This window comes from Etheostoma cragini, chromosome 5 (genome assembly GCF_013103735.1).
Source record: "Etheostoma cragini isolate CJK2018 chromosome 5, CSU_Ecrag_1.0, whole genome shotgun sequence".
NCBI classification, from domain to species: domain Eukaryota; kingdom Metazoa; phylum Chordata; class Actinopteri; order Perciformes; family Percidae; genus Etheostoma; species Etheostoma cragini.
In genome coordinates, this window is record NC_048411.1 from 25,896,714 (window position 1) to 25,917,248 (window position 20,535).

The 20,535-nt window shown below is 41.2% G+C and overlaps 1 protein-coding gene across 1 annotated transcript in view; it reads left to right on the top strand.

Annotated features, from left to right (window-relative positions):
• wdfy3 (WD repeat and FYVE domain containing 3) overlaps positions 1-19,803 on the top strand; it is a 92,179-nt gene extending 72,376 nt beyond the window's left edge. Inside the window, exons 40-66 of the mRNA XM_034872306.1 lie at positions 771-997; positions 1,098-1,175; positions 1,472-1,702; positions 4,571-4,739; positions 4,878-5,041; positions 5,870-6,018; positions 8,467-8,587; positions 9,201-9,286; positions 9,531-9,611; positions 9,984-10,038; positions 10,146-10,265; positions 10,374-10,491; positions 10,904-11,010; positions 12,036-12,189; positions 12,308-12,399; positions 12,487-12,699; positions 13,326-13,467; positions 13,663-13,817; positions 14,420-14,578; positions 14,669-14,848; positions 14,999-15,181; positions 15,539-15,632; positions 15,788-15,931; positions 16,168-16,404; positions 16,619-16,730; positions 17,411-17,608; positions 18,016-19,803. Coding sequence (XP_034728197.1) covers positions 771-997; positions 1,098-1,175; positions 1,472-1,702; positions 4,571-4,739; positions 4,878-5,041; positions 5,870-6,018; positions 8,467-8,587; positions 9,201-9,286; positions 9,531-9,611; positions 9,984-10,038; positions 10,146-10,265; positions 10,374-10,491; positions 10,904-11,010; positions 12,036-12,189; positions 12,308-12,399; positions 12,487-12,699; positions 13,326-13,467; positions 13,663-13,817; positions 14,420-14,578; positions 14,669-14,848; positions 14,999-15,181; positions 15,539-15,632; positions 15,788-15,931; positions 16,168-16,404; positions 16,619-16,730; positions 17,411-17,608; positions 18,016-18,136 — 3,890 coding nt within the window. The 3' untranslated portion in view covers positions 18,137-19,803. The remainder of the gene's footprint in view (positions 1-770; positions 998-1,097; positions 1,176-1,471; positions 1,703-4,570; positions 4,740-4,877; positions 5,042-5,869; positions 6,019-8,466; positions 8,588-9,200; positions 9,287-9,530; positions 9,612-9,983; positions 10,039-10,145; positions 10,266-10,373; positions 10,492-10,903; positions 11,011-12,035; positions 12,190-12,307; positions 12,400-12,486; positions 12,700-13,325; positions 13,468-13,662; positions 13,818-14,419; positions 14,579-14,668; positions 14,849-14,998; positions 15,182-15,538; positions 15,633-15,787; positions 15,932-16,167; positions 16,405-16,618; positions 16,731-17,410; positions 17,609-18,015) is intronic.
• Positions 19,804-20,535: the final 732 nt, after the last annotated feature.

Sequence of the window (20,535 nt, forward strand, 5' to 3'; positions counted from 1 at the left end):
AATTCTGACCCTACCATCTGACTGTCGCAGCAGAAATCGAGACTCATCAGACCAGGCAACGTTTTTCCAATCTTCTATCGGTCAATTACGATGAGCTTGTGCAAATTGTAGTCTCAGTTTCCTGTTCTTAGCTGAAAGGAGTGGCACCCGATGTGGTCTTCTGCTGCTGTAGCCCGTCTGCCTCAAAGTTGGACGTACTGTGCGTTCAGAGATGCTCTTCTGCCCACCTTGGTTGTAACGGGTGGTTATTTGAGTCACTGTTGCCCTTCTATCAGCTCGAACCAGTCTGGCCATTCTCCTCTGACCTCTGGCATCAACAAGGCCTTTCCGCCCACAGAACTGCCGCTCACTGGATGTTTTTTCTTTTTCGGACCATTCTCTGTAAACCCTAGAGATGGTTGTGCGTGAAAATCCCAGTAGATTAGCAGTTTCTGAAATACTCAGACCAGCCCTTCTGGCACCAACAATCATGCCACGTTCAAAGTCACTCAAATCACCTTTCTTCCCCATACTGATGCTCGGTTTGAACTGCAGGAGATTCTCTTGACCATGTCTACATGCCTAAATGCACTGAGTTGCCGCCATGTGATTGGCTGCTTAGAAATTAAGTGTTAACGAGCAGTTGGACAGGTGTACCTAATAAAGTGGCCGGTGAGTGTATACTAGATATAGTTGAAGCCGTTCTCAAAATGTACAAAAAGTTTTCCTATATTCTTGTTGCTACCTTTGTTGGTTGTTCAACTATCTTCATTGCATTGGGCTGGACACAGAAACCCTTTTTATGACCCGTTTATTTAACTGCTGTATGAACTGCTTATTTTTCTTTCTCTACTGTTCAGTCCATGAGAAAAAGTGTATCAGTCGTGGTGAGGCGGTGGCGCCGGCAACCCAGTCCAAACTTTCCAGAGTCAGCAGCGGCTTTGGACTCTCCAAGCTAACAGGCGTCCGCCGCAACAAGAGGGACAACAGCCTTAACAAGAACAGCCTTTCTGCACAGGTACACACACAACAACAGCTGACATATGTAGCAGATGTACACAATGTATAAAGTCATGTGTCAGTCAGCTTTGTTACAATCTTGTATATCTGATCAACAGGAGACTTTCCAGTGGATGTTCACACACATCGCTGTTGTTCGAGATTTGGTGGCCATGCAGTATAAAGAATATCAGGAGGTATGGCAGTTGCATCATTATTTAATGCATAGAATTAAGCACATAACTTTCTGTCATTTTTTCTAAACACAGGAGGTGCATAAAACACACTAACTATGACCATCAGCAGCCGGACAAACCACAGACTGTTATGCAACAAGGCAGGCAATGTTACTGTGGGACAGTAAACCAAATAAAAACCCAGTGCAGGCTCATTTCTACAGGCTGGTGTAGCAGTTCTGACGGCATGTATAATTTATGGCAACATTTTTAAGGTGACTCACCACTCACACCCCATCCATCTCTCCATCTCCCAGCGGCAGCAGAACGCCTTCAAGTACGTGACAGAGGAGTGGGCGTCCATCGAATACGAGCTGCTGCGTGAACGGGGTCTCTGGGGCCCGCCCATCGGTTCCCACTTGGATAAGTTTGTGCTGGAGATGACAGAGGGGCCCTGCCGGATGAGGAAGAAGATGGTCCGCAATGATTTGTTCTACATCCACTACCCATACATCCCTGAGATGGAGCCAAACACCAACTCAGCACAGGTATTCATCTTTAAATCTGGATTATTACATTCCCATGATCCCCTACTGCACTTTTATTATAAATGAAGGGAGTCATAGATTCAAGATTCTTTTATTATCATTAAGCAAAACACCAACGGATGAGCAGATGAACGGAGTTATGAGCATTGCTCCTTTTAAAAACAGATAAAACATGGGTAATAAATAGCTCTATGCATACATATATACAGTATATATATATATATATATATGAATAAATCATTTCAAGCTGAATATTTGTCTGTAAAACTATGTGTTGCACTTATAAATGAATAAATAGTATTATACATTTGCATAATAAAGCACAGAACATATAGTACGTATTTCTTTCTGTAAGGACACTGGCAAGAGGTGTTGAAAACTAAACTGCATCTTTTCTGCACTCACTTTAAGAATTGGGACTTACCTCTTTGATATTTGATCTTTTTCTTCACCTGAGCCTAAATAATTTAAACAGAGATGCAGACCGAGAGACTTCTTTTCTTTCTACATTTTATGTATCTGATGTTCCCATCCAAAGTAACTTACAGCAAGAATGATCATAGAAAAAGCCTCCAATCCATTAACCTCAACTTTTCTAGCATCCAAAAATAACCAAAAATAGTGCGAGAATCACAGTCACAAGGCCATAACATTAGAAGTAGCAAATTTCAGTATTTGTGTGACTCCACAGTAATCATGTTTGCTGTTAGGAACATACGTAATAGCGGAAAAGGGGTTGAAATCATTTTTAAAATGAAAATTAGTCTATTAAAGTAAGTAAAGGATAATTTGAAAAGTGTATATATATAATGGCACAACACCTGTATTTAAATACTTTAAATACTTTTTAATTAACCTTGACTGCAAATAAAACATTTTAAAATTATTTCAGGTTTAAATAATTTCCTCCATTGTCTCCATAAGTCCTACTGAGCCCCTGAACTTGTTAGAAAAGCTCCCCTGAATAAAGCTGCTCTTAGACGAGCTCCTCTGTGTCATGAGAGGAAGTGACACCAACAGCCGGCGGCTCACTTTTCCTGGTACAGCCAAGACACATTTAGCTTTGTTTGTCCTGCAAATAATCCCTCTTTTCTGTTTGCCAACGGGGTGGTGTGCCTCTCTTTAATTTATTTGGTTAGGAAGATACAAAGAGAGGTACACAGGCGTGAGTGCTCACGGGCATGTCCTTTTAGGTTTGTATTAATGTCTGCGTTCTTCAAACACAATTCATCAACTCATTTTTTTACATTTGAAGCTTTCAGCTGGCAAGATTATTTAGAGAAAATCAAAATAATGTCTAGTTTACCAACAATACAAGCAGCCAAGATTCACTCAAGAAAAGTTATAATCATATTGTTGTGGTGTTGTGTCCTAATGGCCAGGGATTGATCACATAATATAAACTTAGTTGGTAGAATTGGATGCAACAACCACGAGTTCACAAGGCTCTTAAGAACCCTTCTGGCCAGAGACATTTCTGGCTCATAAATCAACACAGTATAATTAACTCCAGAGTCCCCCAGGCTTAATCATAATACATAATTTAAACATGCTCAAGGGCTAGTCGCAGGGTGTCTGACAAAGTCATACACTTGTGAAGCTGAATGCCTTTACAAGCCATTTACCTCACTCAGTCTTTGGGTATTTCAGCTCAGCAGTTGTTTCCTGCCTTGCTCGAAGTGTCAGTGGACATAGTTATTGAAAGAGGTCAACATTTTTACCAAAAACAGCTAAATATATGGAATTACAGTGTTGAGTTCAGAATCATGGTACCAGATGGTATTGCCTCTGGCCTTTGTAGTGTTAATCTTTACTGCACAGACTTTACAAATAGGTTGGCAGGGTTCTAAACTGACATTTAAACACTCCACAAAATATGGAGAAGGTAATAAGAGGAGAATGTAAGAATAGGGAGGCTATTCTTACATTCTTCTCTTTTTACCTTCTCCATATTTTCTTAGTATTTAAATTCTCTTTTTCCATTCTATAGCCCTCTTCCCCCCTTTTGGTGCCCCTGGTACCCTCAGCTCTGGGTGACTGTGACCAGGTACTTTCCTGAAGTCCACAGGATAAAATATTGTGCTCCCGTTGATGCCTGGTTTGACTGCATGATAGTAACAAACATGCTCTAAGAGCAAATCATTGTATTCATTAGGATGCTGCTGTTGCAATGCACTCTATCAGCTGACAGTTTTGAAACCTTATTCTGCTTTTTCTGCAACTGTGCAGTAGAAACATGGACTTGCCGTGGACTCCTGTTTGAATCTTACCCTTTGTTGTGTGTACTGGCAGGTTAAAGGACATTTCTCTGTGCTGTTTTTAACAGCATGATATGTTTAATTGTTTGTACATAACCATTGGCATGCAAACATGTTTATGTTTAGCTGACCCAATACTAGTATATTTTGCTGTGACTCTGAAGTTGTATTCCATCTAGTATTAAAAATACACTAAAGAATAAAATGCTTTTGGCCAAAATTAATTGTGCATGTAAGTGACTCAGATTATTGCTATTTTTTTCAGTGGTTCGTCCTAGATCCTTGTACTTTCAAATCCCTTCACTTACAACTAAATATGATAAGTAACCTTTGAAGGGCTTTGCTGTGATGTCAACACAACGCTTCCAGAAAAAAAAAAACATCTGTCAGGCTTTGTTGCATGGGTAGTGATTACAGAAATCCTCCTACATGCATTTAATTGGCAATTAAGCAATAATACACCAGAAAACCATTCTTGAATATTATTATATACTATTATAATTTTCAACCTATACCAAGTTTTCCCAGCCTAACACCTTATCCTCATAGTGATTAAGTCAGTTGTTCCACAAACACAAATATTTCTCCTTTTTCTCCCCCCCCCTTCCAGAAGCCTCTCCGTTATCGGCGAGCCATCAGCTACGACAGTAAGGAATACTTTGTGCGTTTGCTGTCTGGAAACCCCGGCATGTACCAGCACTCTGTGGAGCACAGCACAGAGGGAGAGACCACACAGCATGAGCCCGAGCACGGAGAGGACACCATTGCAAGAGTCAAAGGTACAGATTGACAATACCAGGAAAGACTTTATTTAACTTCAAAAGGTTATTAGGAAAGCACAACTTGTTCTGTTGTTTTTGGAGTGTTGCTTCCCCATGAAAGCCCTCTCTAACACGTTGCTGTGCTGTGCTCTCCAGGCCTGGTGAAGGCTCCTCTGAAGAGGTCTCGGTCTACAGCGGACGGGGCAGATGAGGACAGTCAGGAGCAGCTTCAAGAGCAGCTATTAGAGTCAGGAGGCCCGGAGGAAGAGCAGAGGACCGACAACACGTCCCTGTTGCGCCTCCTGGAGGAGGGAGAGAAGGTCAGAAAGGGACACACAAACAGAAGTCTGGACAATTAAATCACAAGTTAGAGGCAAAAATTAGAGGCACAAATTTGCTAAAAGCTAAAATGACTACTTTTCTATACTTTTCAAAATTTATTTTATACTATGTGGTGGAGAAAATGTGTTTAGTTTATCTGTGCAGAAATAAATCAGTTGTATAACCGTGTTGCACCCGCAATTCTTTAATATTTTCTTTGTACCAGTATTCCAGCTAAATAGCGATGGGCGCCATGACCATGTCCAGTACCAGTCAAACGTTTGGACATGCTTTGTCATTTAAATGGAAAACTGTTTCCAAGCATTGCATGGGAAAGTGTATCAAAACCTTTGGCTGGTACTGTGTGTCGTTAAAACAACATAAAAATGTCTATCGTAAAAAAAGAAGAAATTTATATGGATTCTATTGTTATGACCAACATTAGCCAAACAGCGTATCCTTAATAAAATAAGATGAGAAAATACTTTTTCTCATTCAAGTATTTATCTCACACAGGAGTATACAACATTAGGCTTTCCCATGTTGTCATTTCACATAGACTATTTATTTACTGAATTACCAGAAAACATGCTTTATCGTGACTTATTTCATTACCGAGATCTAAAATGACATATATCAAGATAGAAGATTTGGGCCATGTAGTATTAATTCAATTAGATTGAGTTTATTGCCACTACTCTGTACAAATTATTCAAAACTCTTCTGCAGCTGGCGCAGCTCTTTTTTGGTTTCCCAGTTTACAAAATAATGTATTGGGAGACCGGCAGTAACTTTTTTTTATTTCTTTCTTACATTCACTGTTCCAGATTCAGCACATGTACCGCTGTGCCAGGGTTCAGGGTCTGGACACCAGCGAGGGTCTGCTGCTGTTTGGGAAAGAGCACTTCTACGTCATCGACGGCTACACCATGACTGTGTCCAGGGAGATCAGGGACATCGACACGCTTCCCGCCAAGTAGGTTCAGGCTTCTGTATTTGAGGATGGATGCCTGAGCCCGACGGGACCCGACGGGACCCAAGGGGCCAGGGTCAAACAGATATATAAAAATTATGTTTGGGTTCAAATCGGGCTCGGACAGTTTTTTCTGTTAGCTTAGGCCATTTTTGGTAGACCTAGGTTAATTTAATTGGCTATATGATTGGACCTCTTGTGCGCGCCTGTGTTAACGTGCGTTTTTTGCCCCGTGTTTGCTGATGCGCTCATCTGTTGACATTTCCGAATGCCTTCCTACAGTTGCTTAATAAAGCGGGCTTTCCACATAAACACACGAACATGTGTCATTAGTTTGAGAAAAAAATGAGATTTTAACTGTGTCTGGTTCGGGTCGGGCTCGGACATAAATATCTTAATGCATGCCGGGCGCGGGTCGGGTTCGGTTACTGCTCTGTCGGACGTGGGCCGGGCTAGGAAAGAAAAATGCGGCCCGATCCACACTCTGTTCTGTATCACTCATTTCGCATCACAGCCTCTGAACACCATAGTTAAGGCATGGTTAATCTTGAAGCTGCAGTCGACAAAGACACAGTTACTGTACTTTCCTTCCCTGAATAAAGGATGACATCATTCCTCTGGACACCGCAGTGGGAGTTTCTGCTGCCGAAATGATGTAATGCAGCTGAGAGAGCTAGAGTTGTGACTCAGCAGAGATGTGACATAATTTTCTTTTTCAAGAACTTGCTCGGTCTGATCCTTTGAGACACAATGTGAAAAAAACTAACAGATGCTGCTTTGATTTCGTTGTGTTCCCCCTTAGGTGTTTTACCCTCTCATCAGCATCCACACAGTCCTATACAATAGAAACATGGTGTCTGTGAGGGCTGAAATGAGAATTCAATTAGCTTATAGATAGGGTTGCACAGTTAATTGAATTTTGATCACGATTTTGACTTCCCACGATCAAATTTGCGTGATTGAGCAATTTTTTTTCATCAGCATCATTTAATAGAACGCTCGTTTTTTGTTTGCATAGCACATCGACCGCTCCGTAAACCACTGTCTGATCATGCGTCAGTCAATAGTTCCCTGCATTGCGCAGCTTTGTTTCAAGATGTAGACAGTCACAGAGGACAGAGTAACGGGAGGAAAATTCAACAGATAGCAATCTGTTATACATCGGTCTCAAGGTTTACCAGTTTACCAGTAAATGCAACATTTTGTCCCGTCTGTGTTATTAAGACAACAGCAGTAAGCAGTGCTAGTTGGTGGCGGCCTTAGTTAGCTTCTGTTAGCTCACAGGCTCTAGGGCGCAAGTAATATTTTTCTCCTAGGACGCACCGGTGCACGTAATGTCCTCGCATCCGCTGCAATGTTGTTTTATGGATATGGTTTAATTTTGCGTTACATTACCCATTTCTTCTGTAAAGCCGTTCCTGTGTTTGGATCTCTCCTCTTACTCTCCGCGCAGCCCAGCCACACAGCGCCGGTCCACACTTCTGACATTTGTCTCAGTTTTCATTGTTATTAACACAGCTGTATATTGTTAAATATTAGGGGCAAACCTGTAATTGTACCAGTGTTTCCGCTGGTAACTCTATCGTGGCCGCCACGGAGAAGAACAGAGAGGAAGTTAATGAATGCAATTAACTTCAGTTGGTAGAGTAACAGCGTGTGAGACAAAGCTCCTGGACCTTGGCGAGAGATGTGACCCATGACCAGAATGTCATAGTTCATAAAAATGCAGCGCAGTGACGATACAGACACTTTATACACACGGTGTGTATATCCGCCATTCGACCCATGCTGGACCCATTCATAATGAGTCAGCCATCTCTCTGAGCCTATGTGACAATAAAATTAGTTTTGGTTAAAATCAACAAATAATTGTGAGAATAATCGTGATCACAGTATTGATCAAAATAATCGTGGATATCATTTTGGCCATAATCGTGCAGCCCTACTTATACCTAAAGACCTATAGATCAGTTAGGAAAACAAATTTAGATGACAATTTCAATAATGAATGAATTGTCATGTAAAAAATGACGCTTCTTAAAGTTAGTTTAAAAAAAAATGAGTACATTTATATGTACATCAAAATATTTAAAGTTTTGTTAATTTAAGCAAATGAGACACATTTAAAGATATCTAGGCTGCGGCTGTTTTAGATTTTACACACGTTTGGATATTTTATTATTCATTGAATACATTTTTGAAATAACTGCCAAATTAATTTACCCTATTGTCCCCTGCCTTTTTGTTCTATTCTAAGAGTCATGGCCATGAGATATAGTCACATTGGTCATGATGTTTGTATCATTAGTAAAGGAATTTATTAAACGCTTCTGTAACAGAAGCTCTAATTGTTTGTGAACTGAAGCGTTTGTAGGTACAAGGGTTTTAGGGCTAAATGTGGAACTGAGTCGACGGTTCATGAATGCATCGCTGTCTGTCGTCTGTGTCTAGTTTGCATGAGGCCATCATCCCCAGAGGAGCGAGGCAAGGACAGAGCCTACTAAAGAGAACCTGTAGCATCTTCGCCTATGAGGATATCAAGGAAGTGCACAAGAGACGCTACCTGCTGCAGGTCAGCCTGCACATATTACAGTGTATACACACACACAGAAACACACATTGCAGCCCCAATAAACACTAAATACACATTTAAGTTTACACATCGATTACACATATTTCATTACTTTGTGGTAATGTCTGAAGTTCTACCACGGACCATTTTAGCGTGGTACAGAAAGCCTGCTGGAAGACTGAGCTCAATTTGTGCCAGTTCTCGTCAATATTCAACGAGCTAAGCTGCTTTACTCTGATTGGCTAACAGCTAACGAATGAGAGCCTGGCTATGATTATCCTTTACCCAGTGCAACTGGGCGAGCTCATAATGAGCTCAGGCGACATTACGTCAGACTGACCAGCTGTTGTAAGTGGCCTGATTTCTCCACTTATTTCTTTTCAGTGGCTGTAGCAGTTCATTTTCACATTCACCGCATAACACAAACACATATGGACCTAACTCATTTTAAAAAGGTTTTGTGTGGCAGGGCACCTTTAAACTTTTAGAAGACATTTATGTTAAGTAGCTGAATATGTTTGGGGTAAGACAGAATTAACACCCCGCCTCTTGCATTTCTAGTGTTTAACTCACCACATGTGTTTTTTTTGTCCTGCGTGTCCTCCTCTTTCAGCCTATGGCAGTAGAGGTCTTCTCAGCAGATGGGAGAAACTACTTGTTAGCCTTCCAGAAAGGAGTCCGTAACAAAGTTTACCAAAGGTACTGACAACAAATAGAGACACAGAGCTTGGACTGCATGTTGCTGTACAGCATTGCTGCAACTTTTCAGGAACAAGAATAGTAAAAGAAAAAGAAAAAAGTTTGATAAAAAACATTCCCACTTTGTGAAGACTTGAGGGGACAAGCGATGATGGTTGGGAGGATGGGTGGGGTATCTTTCCAAATTGTAATAATTTGAACAATGCAGCTGTCCTTTTGCTTAATTATTATGAATTTTCTGCAGGTTCTTGGCAGTGGTGCCTTCACTGGCCGACAGCTCCGAGTCTGTTTCAGGCCAGAGGCCCAACACCAGTGTTGAACAAGGGTAACAAACGGTGTTCTCTATCCTCAACATACAGTTTTTAATTCCACTGGTTATCTGGGAAATGTTTGACAATTTTAGATTTTGTTAGATGATTTATGGAAGATATAGTTCCATATTCATATGATATCAATTCCCTTTTTTTATTTTAATATATTTGTCTTAAATGTCTTTTCTATTAATGTTATTTAGCTCTAGTATGTAATCAAATGAACGACTGAACGAATGAAGTGAAAATAAAGAAAAAGTCTCCTTTGGTATTACACCACACCTTCCTACATATACCACATACATCAATGCAACATGTTGAAAAACAGCAAAGTACTGTGCTGGTTGAACTAAACCACTCATCCACTCTGTCTGGCTTTTTGTCAGATCTGGGATTCTCAGCACACTGGTCGGTGAAAAGTCAGTGACCCAGAGATGGGAGGTAAGAACCTAGACTCCTTGCTGTTCGGTTTAACAAGTCAACGTTTAGAAGTGTTGCACTATAAGCTACTATAAGCCTAGCTGATCTGTTTACCATCTGTTTTCCAGCGAGGAGAAATCAGTAATTTCCAGTATCTGATGCATCTGAACACACTGGCAGGACGATCCTACAACGACCTGATGCAGTATCCCGTCTTCCCCTGGATCCTGGCCGACTTTGACTCAGAGGTGATTGCAGGTTTTGGACATCATCAGTGGCAGTTATCAGTGTTAACTACAAAGAAAAAAAGTCTAAGCCTGTTTGTTGGTGACATTTTTTCTGTGGATGTAAACCAGGAACTGGACCTGAACAACCCCAAGACGTTCCGTAACCTCGCTAAGCCAATGGGCGCCCAGACTGACGACAGACTGACCCAGTACAAGAAGAGGTACAAGGACTGGGAAGACCCCAATGGTGAGATCCTAGAGAAGAATCAATAAACTGCATTTAACAGGATGGAGACTTTCATTTAAATGATTTTAAGATAACAACGGAGTTAAGACTTGAAGAAAAGAGATCCACTTAACCGGCTAGGTCTTATTTTAAACCAGTCGGGCTCAAGGCGTCTGCATCCTAAATCTGTTATTTGTATCCAAACTGTCACATTTTTAAATAAAATGAGGCCTGGAATAAACAATGAGTGCTTTTCATGGTTGTTTTAAAAATTGTCAACAGAAAAACTTCCAGAACCAAATTTACCAGAATGTGGGTCCTAAATTTCTTTTCTTTTGTCTTGTCGCTACTGTCATACCGAACGATATGCTCATGTCACAGTTGTATTTTCTTTGGCCAGTGTAAGTGAATCTCTTGTTTTCCATCCTTCCAGGAGAAACCCCAGCATACCACTACGGCACACACTACTCATCAGCCATGATCGTAGCCTCTTATCTTGTTCGGATGGAGCCCTTCACACAGATCTTCCTCAGACTTCAGGTTTGACATAAACTCATCTAGCCTTCTGAATGTTTTACTTATCTACGTTTTTCCACTGGTAAAAACATTTCTGAAATGTCAGGCGATTGAATTAAAAAAATGTAAAAGTTGTTCTGACATTAGGCACAGTTACTCAATTTCTTTAAGGGCCACACTGGAAAATATCAAGAGCCAGACATAACTGTACTGTATAAAGTTCTTAACCGTCAAAGAATTTAGCAATCAAGCAAAACAAAGCATTCTGATTACATATTTAAAAGTAAGCTACACGACCCGGCTACTTTGTGGGAATTTCTGCATCTCATTTACCGTGTTAAATGTCGCATGATTGCAGTTTGTAAAACAGTTCCCTGTCTTTTTGGTTTGACGCACAACAGGGCGGACCAAAATGTATTGAGAACCTAAATTGGTTTGCAGGCCGGATCAAAATTTGCAATGGGCCCAGATTCAGCCCGAGGGCCTTAAGCTTGACACCTGGGGTGTAATCAATGGTTTATTCAATAAGACATACCAGTTTAACATCTGATCATGGATGGTTTTAATCCAAAGTAGAACCCAATTACAGTAACAGAAGTTTCACTTGAAGTTGTATCTTCTGCTTCTTCTTTTTAAGGCCTGATGGAAAAGATTATCATCCTTTTTAGCATTTAAAAAAAAAAAAAACATTACTAGGGGTGAGAGATAAAATCGATACAGCATAGTATTGCAATATTTTCAGTGGTAACACTGTATTGATACAGAAGCACCAAGTATCGATCTTTTTATTATATGCATATATTATCTGTGTTAAAAATTAGAAATAGTGTTGGAAAAGTTGGAAATAAGGTGATAAATGGCAATATATTGCAGAATATTGCAATATGTTTAAAATTGCAATAATATCGTGTCATGGCATAAGTATCGTGATGATATCATATTGGGAGGCGTCTGGTGATTCCCACCCTTAAAGTTAACAAGCAACCCCCCAAAGACAAAATGTTGCTGCTTTTTAACCCTCTGCCTGTGTGTCTGTGTCTGATTACCAGGGAGGTCATTTTGACCTGGCTGACAGGATGTTCCACAGCGTGCGTGAAGCCTGGTTCTCTGCCTCCAAACACAACATGGCAGACGTCAAAGAGCTCATCCCCGAGTTCTTCTACCTGCCCGAGTTCTTGCTCAACGCTAACAACTTCGACCTGGGTCAGTATCAGGAAACGTGGATAATAACAGCACATGAAAGCACAAGTCAAAATAGCCCGAGATAATTGAGTGCATGAATATTAATGTTCTGTCTGCCTTCTGTTGTTTGATGTACCAGGCGCCAAGCAGAACGGCACCAAGCTGGGTGACGTTATCCTGCCGCCTTGGGCCAAGGGCGACCCACGAGAGTTCATCAGAGTCCACAGAGAGGTAGGAAATGAATCCACTCGTGAAAATGTATGTCTGAGTTACAGTCAGTACACATTAAACCTCTGTCTGGTCTTCCCCCGTCTCCAGGCTTTGGAGTGCGACTATGTATCAGCCCACCTCCACGAATGGATCGACCTGATTTTTGGCTACAAGCAGCAGGGTCCGCCGGCCGTGGAGGCGGTCAACGTCTTCCACCACCTGTTCTACGAGGGCCAGGTGGACATCTACAACATCAACGACCCGCTCAAAGAGACGGCCACCATCGGCTTCATCAACAACTTTGGGCAAATCCCCAAACAGGTCACATACTGGTTGATGTTAATATGATAGTATGACTTCTCCACGCTAGATTAATGGAAAGACTACTGCCACTAATAATAGCTTTTACGTCTTAGACCACAATTTAACCACAACATATAGCAGTACAACAGTCATAGCTCTGATGTTGATACCACCCAAGCTTTAAAAAATATATATATATAGATAACATCTATAGTGTCCTTTTTACCACATACTCAGACTTTAGGGGTACCAAATACACACCAAGATCCTAAGGAACACTATAGAAAAATCCATGCTGTGATTTGGTATTAAATACTTTTGACATACGCCGTTTTACCATCGTCAACCTTTAGACTAACTTTGGAGTATTAATTAGCCCAAGGAGTGATTGTAGTGATAAATTATCACTACAGTCTAAGGCTGCACAGGTGGCTGTAGTCTTTTCATTTTGCTAGAATATAACCACACATCTAATTGTTGTTGGGTGCTACACTACAGCAGAAACATAGCTTTGCACATAACCCATCCCATATTTAGAAATTCACAAATTGACCGACCACAGCCAATATGTATTATTATTTGACTATTGGTAAATGTTGTTTCCCACTCTTTAGTCACTGACTGTTGATGTGTTTGTGTTTTAGCTGTTTAAAAAGCCCCATCCTCCTAAACGGGTACGCAGCAAAGCCAACGGTGACATTGCGAGCATTCCTCCAAATTTCAACAGCGACAAGATCTTCTTCCATCATCTGGACAATCTCAGACCTTCTCTAGCACCTGTCAAAGGTACATACATACACACACACACACACACACACACACACACACACACACACACCTATCTGTATAAGTACCAGTTAAGCATCCTTTTACTGAAACGGTGCCACACTCTGTCCATTATACTGTGCAGCACAAGCTCCCTAAGGTGCATGGATCCCCTTAGACTCAGATCTAATTTTTTTTTGTATTACCCGTGTCTAGAGCTGAACGCGGCTGTGGGACAGATCGTGTGCACCGACAAGGGCATACTTGCCGTGGAGCAAAACAAAGTTCTGGTTCCCCCAACCTGGAGCAAGACTTTCGCCTGGGGCTACGCCGACCTCAGCTGTCGTCTGGCTAACTATGAATCTGACAAGGTAACAGTTCCAGTTATTGTAACAGACACAGTTTCTCTGAGATTTAAACTTGAATATTTAGGCTATACCTACTGTATAATATGATTGTTTGATTATACACAGTATTTATGTTGACTTCCTCATCCAGAGTAACTTGTAATGAAACAGTTCGATCTAGATTTTAAGAGAGTTGTTCCTTTTCAACAATGCTATTGAAACATGTACGGCTGTAGGTTTCCTGCTAATTTCACCTTGAAGTTGCCAAGTACATGTTTAAAATTATTAAAGACAATGTTTCCCCCTGCTGGTGTTTGAATAAAAATGCACTTACCTTACTGGACCCTCAGTTTTTACAGCAGCAGCCAATACACAAGTCTCTGATGTAGTTGGTGAGTGAGTGTGGTATTGGATTTATTACCATACTCACTACATTTGTAAAAGGAAAAAAAAGAAAAGAAAACATGAAGGACTTTGAAAAGTGTAAGTAGTCAGTTGCATGCGTGTTGATCAGGGTGAAGGGTTGTTTATTAAGATATAGACAACGTTAGATAGCCATATACATTGCCTCACCTCTGAACCCCTCGTCCAACCAATCTCCAATCCTAATCTTTGATCTTCTTCAGGCGTTGGTGGTGTACGAGTGTCTGTCGGAGTGGGGTCAGGTCCTCTGTGCCATATGTCCAAACATGAAGCTGGTAATCACCGGTGGCACCAGCACCGCCATCTGTGTGTGGGAGACAGGAACCTCCAAGGAGAGGGCCAAGTCACTTACACTCAAACAGGTGACCACACAAGCAAGACTCAATACAAGGTCCTGGAGCAGTGGCTTGAAATTGGTTGTTGAGTCTTTGTCCCTGCTGTTTCTTTCGTAGGCATTACTGGGCCACACAGACGCTGTGACGTGTCTGACAGCGTCGTCAGCGTACCACATTATTGTCAGTGGCTCGCGGGATCGAACCTGCATCATCTGGGACCTTAACAAGCTTTCCTTCGTCACGCAGCTCAGGGGACACCGGGCCCCCGTCTCTGCTCTGTGTATCAATGAACTGACGGTAAGCTGCAATTTGAAATTCTTCTCTTTCACTCTTAATAAATCTAGTAATGTCATATGCACTCCAGAATAGTAAATATGAGCTAAGGAGCAGAAAAGATCATTTTACATAATGACTCATACATTCTCAACATATTTTGTGTTTGTGTAGGGGGACATTGTGTCCTGTGCAGGCACATACATTCACGTGTGGAGCATTAACGGCAGCCCCATCGCCAGCGCCAACACCTTCACAGGGCGCAGCCAGCAGATCCTGTGCTGCTGCGTGTCGGAGATGAATGAGTGGGACACACAGAACGTCATTGTTACAGGACACTCGGATGGCGTTGTCAGGGTAACCTTGCCCACTTTAATCCCACTGAATCTCATACTGCTAATACCTCATTGTTCAGTCTTTTTAAATCAGTGGTTTTTCAAATGCTGCTCGTGTTATCTGCTGCAGACGAAAAGGATTCACTTGTCAGGGCTTTTGTCCAACTTTTTGCAAGTGCAAAAAGGTTAAAAAGGTAGACAGGTGACGATTAAAAGTTAGCACTGCAGAATAACTGTTCTTATCTCTATTCCTGCCAAGTTAGAGAGGAAAATCTATCTACATGTTATGAAGAAGCTAAACTCAACTTCTACTCTTTTTACTTGTGCTGTGACTTATTTTAACTAAACTTAAAAACTTAAGCTTAAATAAATCTTGTAGTTTTGGAGAATGGAGTTCCTCCAAGTCCCAGAAACCCCTGCTCCAGAGCCGGTGGAGCCAGATGTGCCTGACTGCTGTGGTGAGGAGAAAATCGGTGAGAATTCGGTGGCAGTATTAAAGTGACATGTCCCATAACATATTTTGTTGGTGCACCTTTTTTTGCCTGCGTACATTTCATTTGTTTTACGTATTTGCACAATGAATTCCTTCACTTTGGAAATGTGTACTGTGTATTTCGCCATCTCACAGAGGGTGGCGAGACTCACAACGGGGATGAGGACAGCAGCGAGTCGGACGGAGACGAGCCCAGTCTGAGCCAGGAGCCCAAAGCACCACGCAACCCCTCAACAGATGGAGGCAGCCAACCGGGCAGCGCTGTCCACAGACCCAGAGGTGCTCAACCAACAGCTCGGCTTAACAACATTTGCACTTTGTAGTTCTCACTGTATAGCTGGTTTGAACGAAATCACACAAATGTTTCTCTTGCTTATTCATTGTACCTGCAACTATTTCTGGTCATTTTAATGTGTCTTCTATTTCCCACATATGTGTACTTAGGATATAGACTCCCCTTAACCAGACATGAATCTCAATCCAGACTGCGTTCCTGACATTAAAATCCCTTTCAGGTCCTTCAGCCCGTACCGGAGCTTCGTGGTCGATGGACAGCAGCTCTGACGACTCTCACCGCTGGTCAGACACCCTTAGCATCGACGAGAAGGACGGCTTTGTATTTGTCAACTACTCTGAGGGCCAAACTAGGGTCCCTCACCCTCACCCTCACCCTCACCCAACTCATCCAGGCCAGGGCTCAGTCCCACAGCCCTCCACCATGGATGCACGGACGTATAACCAGCTAAGGGCCGGTGGGTGTCCAGTGATTGTTCATTTTTTCCCTTTATTACAAGGTTAATAATAAATATTCTGACAAGGTTTTTAAGCTCTTAAGCCAATTAGGAAAACACTACAGAGGAACAAGGGTTCATCAAGAGTTCTTCTCTGATTAAAGAAAAATAAATCCCCCAAAAAAGGACACTGTGCTTGTCACATTGTTTTAAGTGTTTATTTCTGTGTTCTCAGGCTACAGATGGGAGCGCCAGCTGGTCTTCCGGAGCAAACTCACCATGCACACAGCGTTTGATCGCAAGGACAACGCTCAACCAGCAGAGATCACATCCCTCGCCATCTCCAAGTAAGAGCCGAGTGTCTGGCATCCAACTGAGAAAGATGAATTCTTTCTTTTTGTGTTTTTAAAATATTCATTTTATAATCCATGTGGAGAGCTTCTTATACACACATGATTTGGCTTTAGATAATCAGAAGATGTTTAGGGACATACTGTAGTAGCCATATTTCCCAAACTCTTATCTAGAATAAAATAGAATACACTGTATTGTTCCCGAGGGGAAACTTGGCTTGGGCATACTGCTACAACATGAAACAGAAAAAACATTCTTAAATCGCCATAAAGTTGACAAAAGAAACTAAATAAGTTTGACCACGCATCTTAGGACATGAAGGAAGGACACGTGACTGTACAGACAGCAAGACATCTTAAAAAGTGACTGTAATAATTAAAGCGCAAAGTATAGAAACATGCTGGTGTATTTATTGCACTTTGCTCTGTTGTGCTAAGAGTTACTATTGAAGTTCAGCAGCTAAACTATAACTTAAATCTGTTTGGTTAACATCTTAAACTATAGAAACTATCGAACACAGATCACACTTCAAATGCAAACAAAACAAACCTTTTAGACCCAGAAGATGTCCGTTCCGAATTACTCTCCTCCCTCTCTTCTTCACTACCCCTTTTTCTCCCTTCCACCCTTTACCTTGCTCTACTTTTCCCCTCTTTCAACGTCCTCGCTACAGGGACCACAGTAAGATCCTGGTGGGCGACGGTCGCGGCCGAGTCTTCAGCTGGTTGGTGAGCGACCAGCCGGGCCGCTCGGCGGCCGACCACTGGGTGAAGGACGAGGTGGTGGACAGCTGCTCCGGCTGCACGGTGCGCTTCTCCCTCACCGAGCGACGCCACCACTGCAGGAACTGCGGGCAGCTCTTCTGCCAAAAGTAAGTAACAGCCACACAGCACACCTTCCAGCATGGCTTCTTCTGCTTTTACTTACTGAGGATGTGCTGCTACATGTTTCTGATGTTTTTACTGTAGGTCATCGTCTCAGCAGAAAGTGGCAGAACTAAATGTATTTACAGGTCTTAGTGATGATCCTGTAATTATGTAGACTTAAGCATGAATGCGTATAATCTATTCAGCATTTATTAACCCTTTATAACCCCTGCATGCATATGTTATGCTAGTTTAGCCTTAGCTTATGGTTTATTTAGTATAAGTAATAGATTAATCAATAAGGATATTGTAGCTTTATACTCAACGGCTGTTGATTCTTACCTTTTACTTGTGAATTTCTCGCCTACCACTCTTTTTTAAAACGTCCATCTCATCTCACATCGTTTTGCAGGTGCAGTCGCTTCCAGTCAGAGATCAAAAGGCTGAAGATCTCGTCACCGGTGCGAGTTTGTCAGAACTGTTACTACAACCTTCAGCATGAGCGAAGCGCCGAAGGCGGCTGCAGAAACTGAGCTCCACCTCCACCCGGAAGAAACCCCTTCTGCTGCGGACTCGAGGAATTGAGGAGCTTTTCATTTCCCCAACCTCCTTGTTGTTCCCTCAACACCTCTCACGTAACGCTGTCCCTCCAAAGCCCCTTCTATCCTATATCGTACGTCCAGTAACCACATGTACTGTAACACACTGACAGCTTGTAACAGGAGGGATGTCTCAGCGAACGAGGTGCGGGGAAAAAACGATGAAAACAGATTGAAAGGAAATGGAAGAAAAAATAGTCAATCACCACTTTTACCACCTGCACTCACTTGGAGGAAGAAAAAAGAAAAAAAACTTGATTTGGCACGTTCGAATCAATCGCTCGCCATTTTTTGCTTTGAGAAAGGGACACAGGGAAAACGCCTTCCTCTTTCACCGTAAGACATAACAAACTTGTTAATATTGTAAATACTTATCATGGCCTTTTTAACTGTAAGAGGAACAAACAGAACAACAAATATGGTCAATGAGAAAAAAACAACATATTGCCTGTAACATAGCGTTGTGACTAACCACTCCTGGCTTTAAAAAATAATAGATTGTGTGTAGTCCGCGTCACCAGTCACGGCAAGTCCAGAGGAAGGGACATGAATGTCAATAATTAATCTCTATGGGTTGACTTTACTAGTGAGTCTAGTTATGCAAAATGACATATTTTTTGATTTCCTGATCATTTTTTGTAGTTGTTGTTGTTTACAAAGTTTATTTTCTAAGAGTTGCCCACAGTGTCATCACCTTCTTAGAGAGATGTATTCTTTTTTTGCCAAATTCTTTTTTAATGTATCAATTATGATGATTTTTTTTTTTTCTTTTCTTCTTTATAATCGGTCCTTTATATTTCGGAGAATTACCATTTGGAGAATTGTTGTTGTTGCTGCTGTCTAAAGACTGGACACATTATCATTTCAGATTTTACTTAGATTTTTATTTTTAAACCATATCGCTCAGTTTATTTCAAGAGGTTTTGTCTAGGGAGAGAAAACATCATGGGTTCATCATCTGTGAAAAACAACAAATTAGTTCCGTAATATTGCTACACATTAAGGTTCCCTCGTGTCTCTTTCATGTAGCCTTATTTAGTTACTGTACGAAAGAAAGCAGCTTTTTAAATGCACACAAAAGGGATTTGAAGTGTATGTTGTGATTTTTATTTTCTTGTTGGTTTCTATTCAGATGTGTGGTTTGCAGACCTTCACTCTGACCCTGTGGCATTATTACAGCAGATTAGAAAATGTGGCACTCGACACACTTTATCCTCAGTCCTTGCAAAAGATGTTAAACTGCAGGAGCAGCAGCCGAGCACCTTGTAAAGAGTCTGTGCAGTAAAGAATGAAATTATTATAAGCATAGGAAAATATGTAAATAATAGTTTGAATTCATTTAGTTTAGTTGTCCTGAGATCAGTTGGCTCAAGATGGATTTAGTTGAATGAAGGTTTTGAGGTCAGAGGAATTACCTGTGACTATAAAATCTATGAAGTTTAATTTGTGCCAAAGATTGGATTTTGTTATTCGTCAATGTTAACTGTTTCCACTTGTTAGGCTTTTGTTGAGTTTGCCTGGTTACTATCACTGCTGATGTGTCACTGTCCACTTTAGGGTCGTCCCATAAATTCATATAACAGACATAAACAAATCATGGGCCACAGGGAAAATAAAAACAATGACAAAAAAAAGGACGAGGACAGAATTAAAGAAAATGACATGACTAGTCATTATTATGGAGTCAGAAAAACAGACGAGTAACTAAAAGCAAGAGAAATCCTGATGGATACACTGCAGGGATAATAACAAGGACCAAGCAAATACACAACAATGGCTTTTCTGTTGCTACAACATTAAGCAATGACAGTAGTTAAGCACACGTGTAAAAACAGACATATCTAACATTTGTTTGTGATCAAAGCATGTTTCAAATGATTGTCAATGAGACTTTCTAGTAACAGCAAGGATATATAGAAATTCAAAAGAAAGATATACAGTAACAAAACCTTTTTGGCACAGATTAACCCCCATACAGGCTTCATATCTATACATTAACATCAGGGGGTTCATATGTGTTCAACAATTATTAATAATGTATCCCCATATACTCTGCTGGATGGCTGCTGCTGCTGGGTTTAATATTTGAACATTAAAGTCTGTACATGTTTTTTTTCTGCCCTCCTCTCTCTTCATACATGTGTTAGAGTTGTTTTGTTCGTGGTTCTGTGGGAAATAACGGTGCATTCAAGTGATGCTTTCTCTCTTTCCCAGAGAGAACGATTTTCTTTTTGTTTCCCACTTATCTTCAGAGTCTCAAACGTGTCAAAAAACGAAAAATACTTTAATATTCGCCCCTACAGCTCCCATGATGTTATAATAATAATATGCAC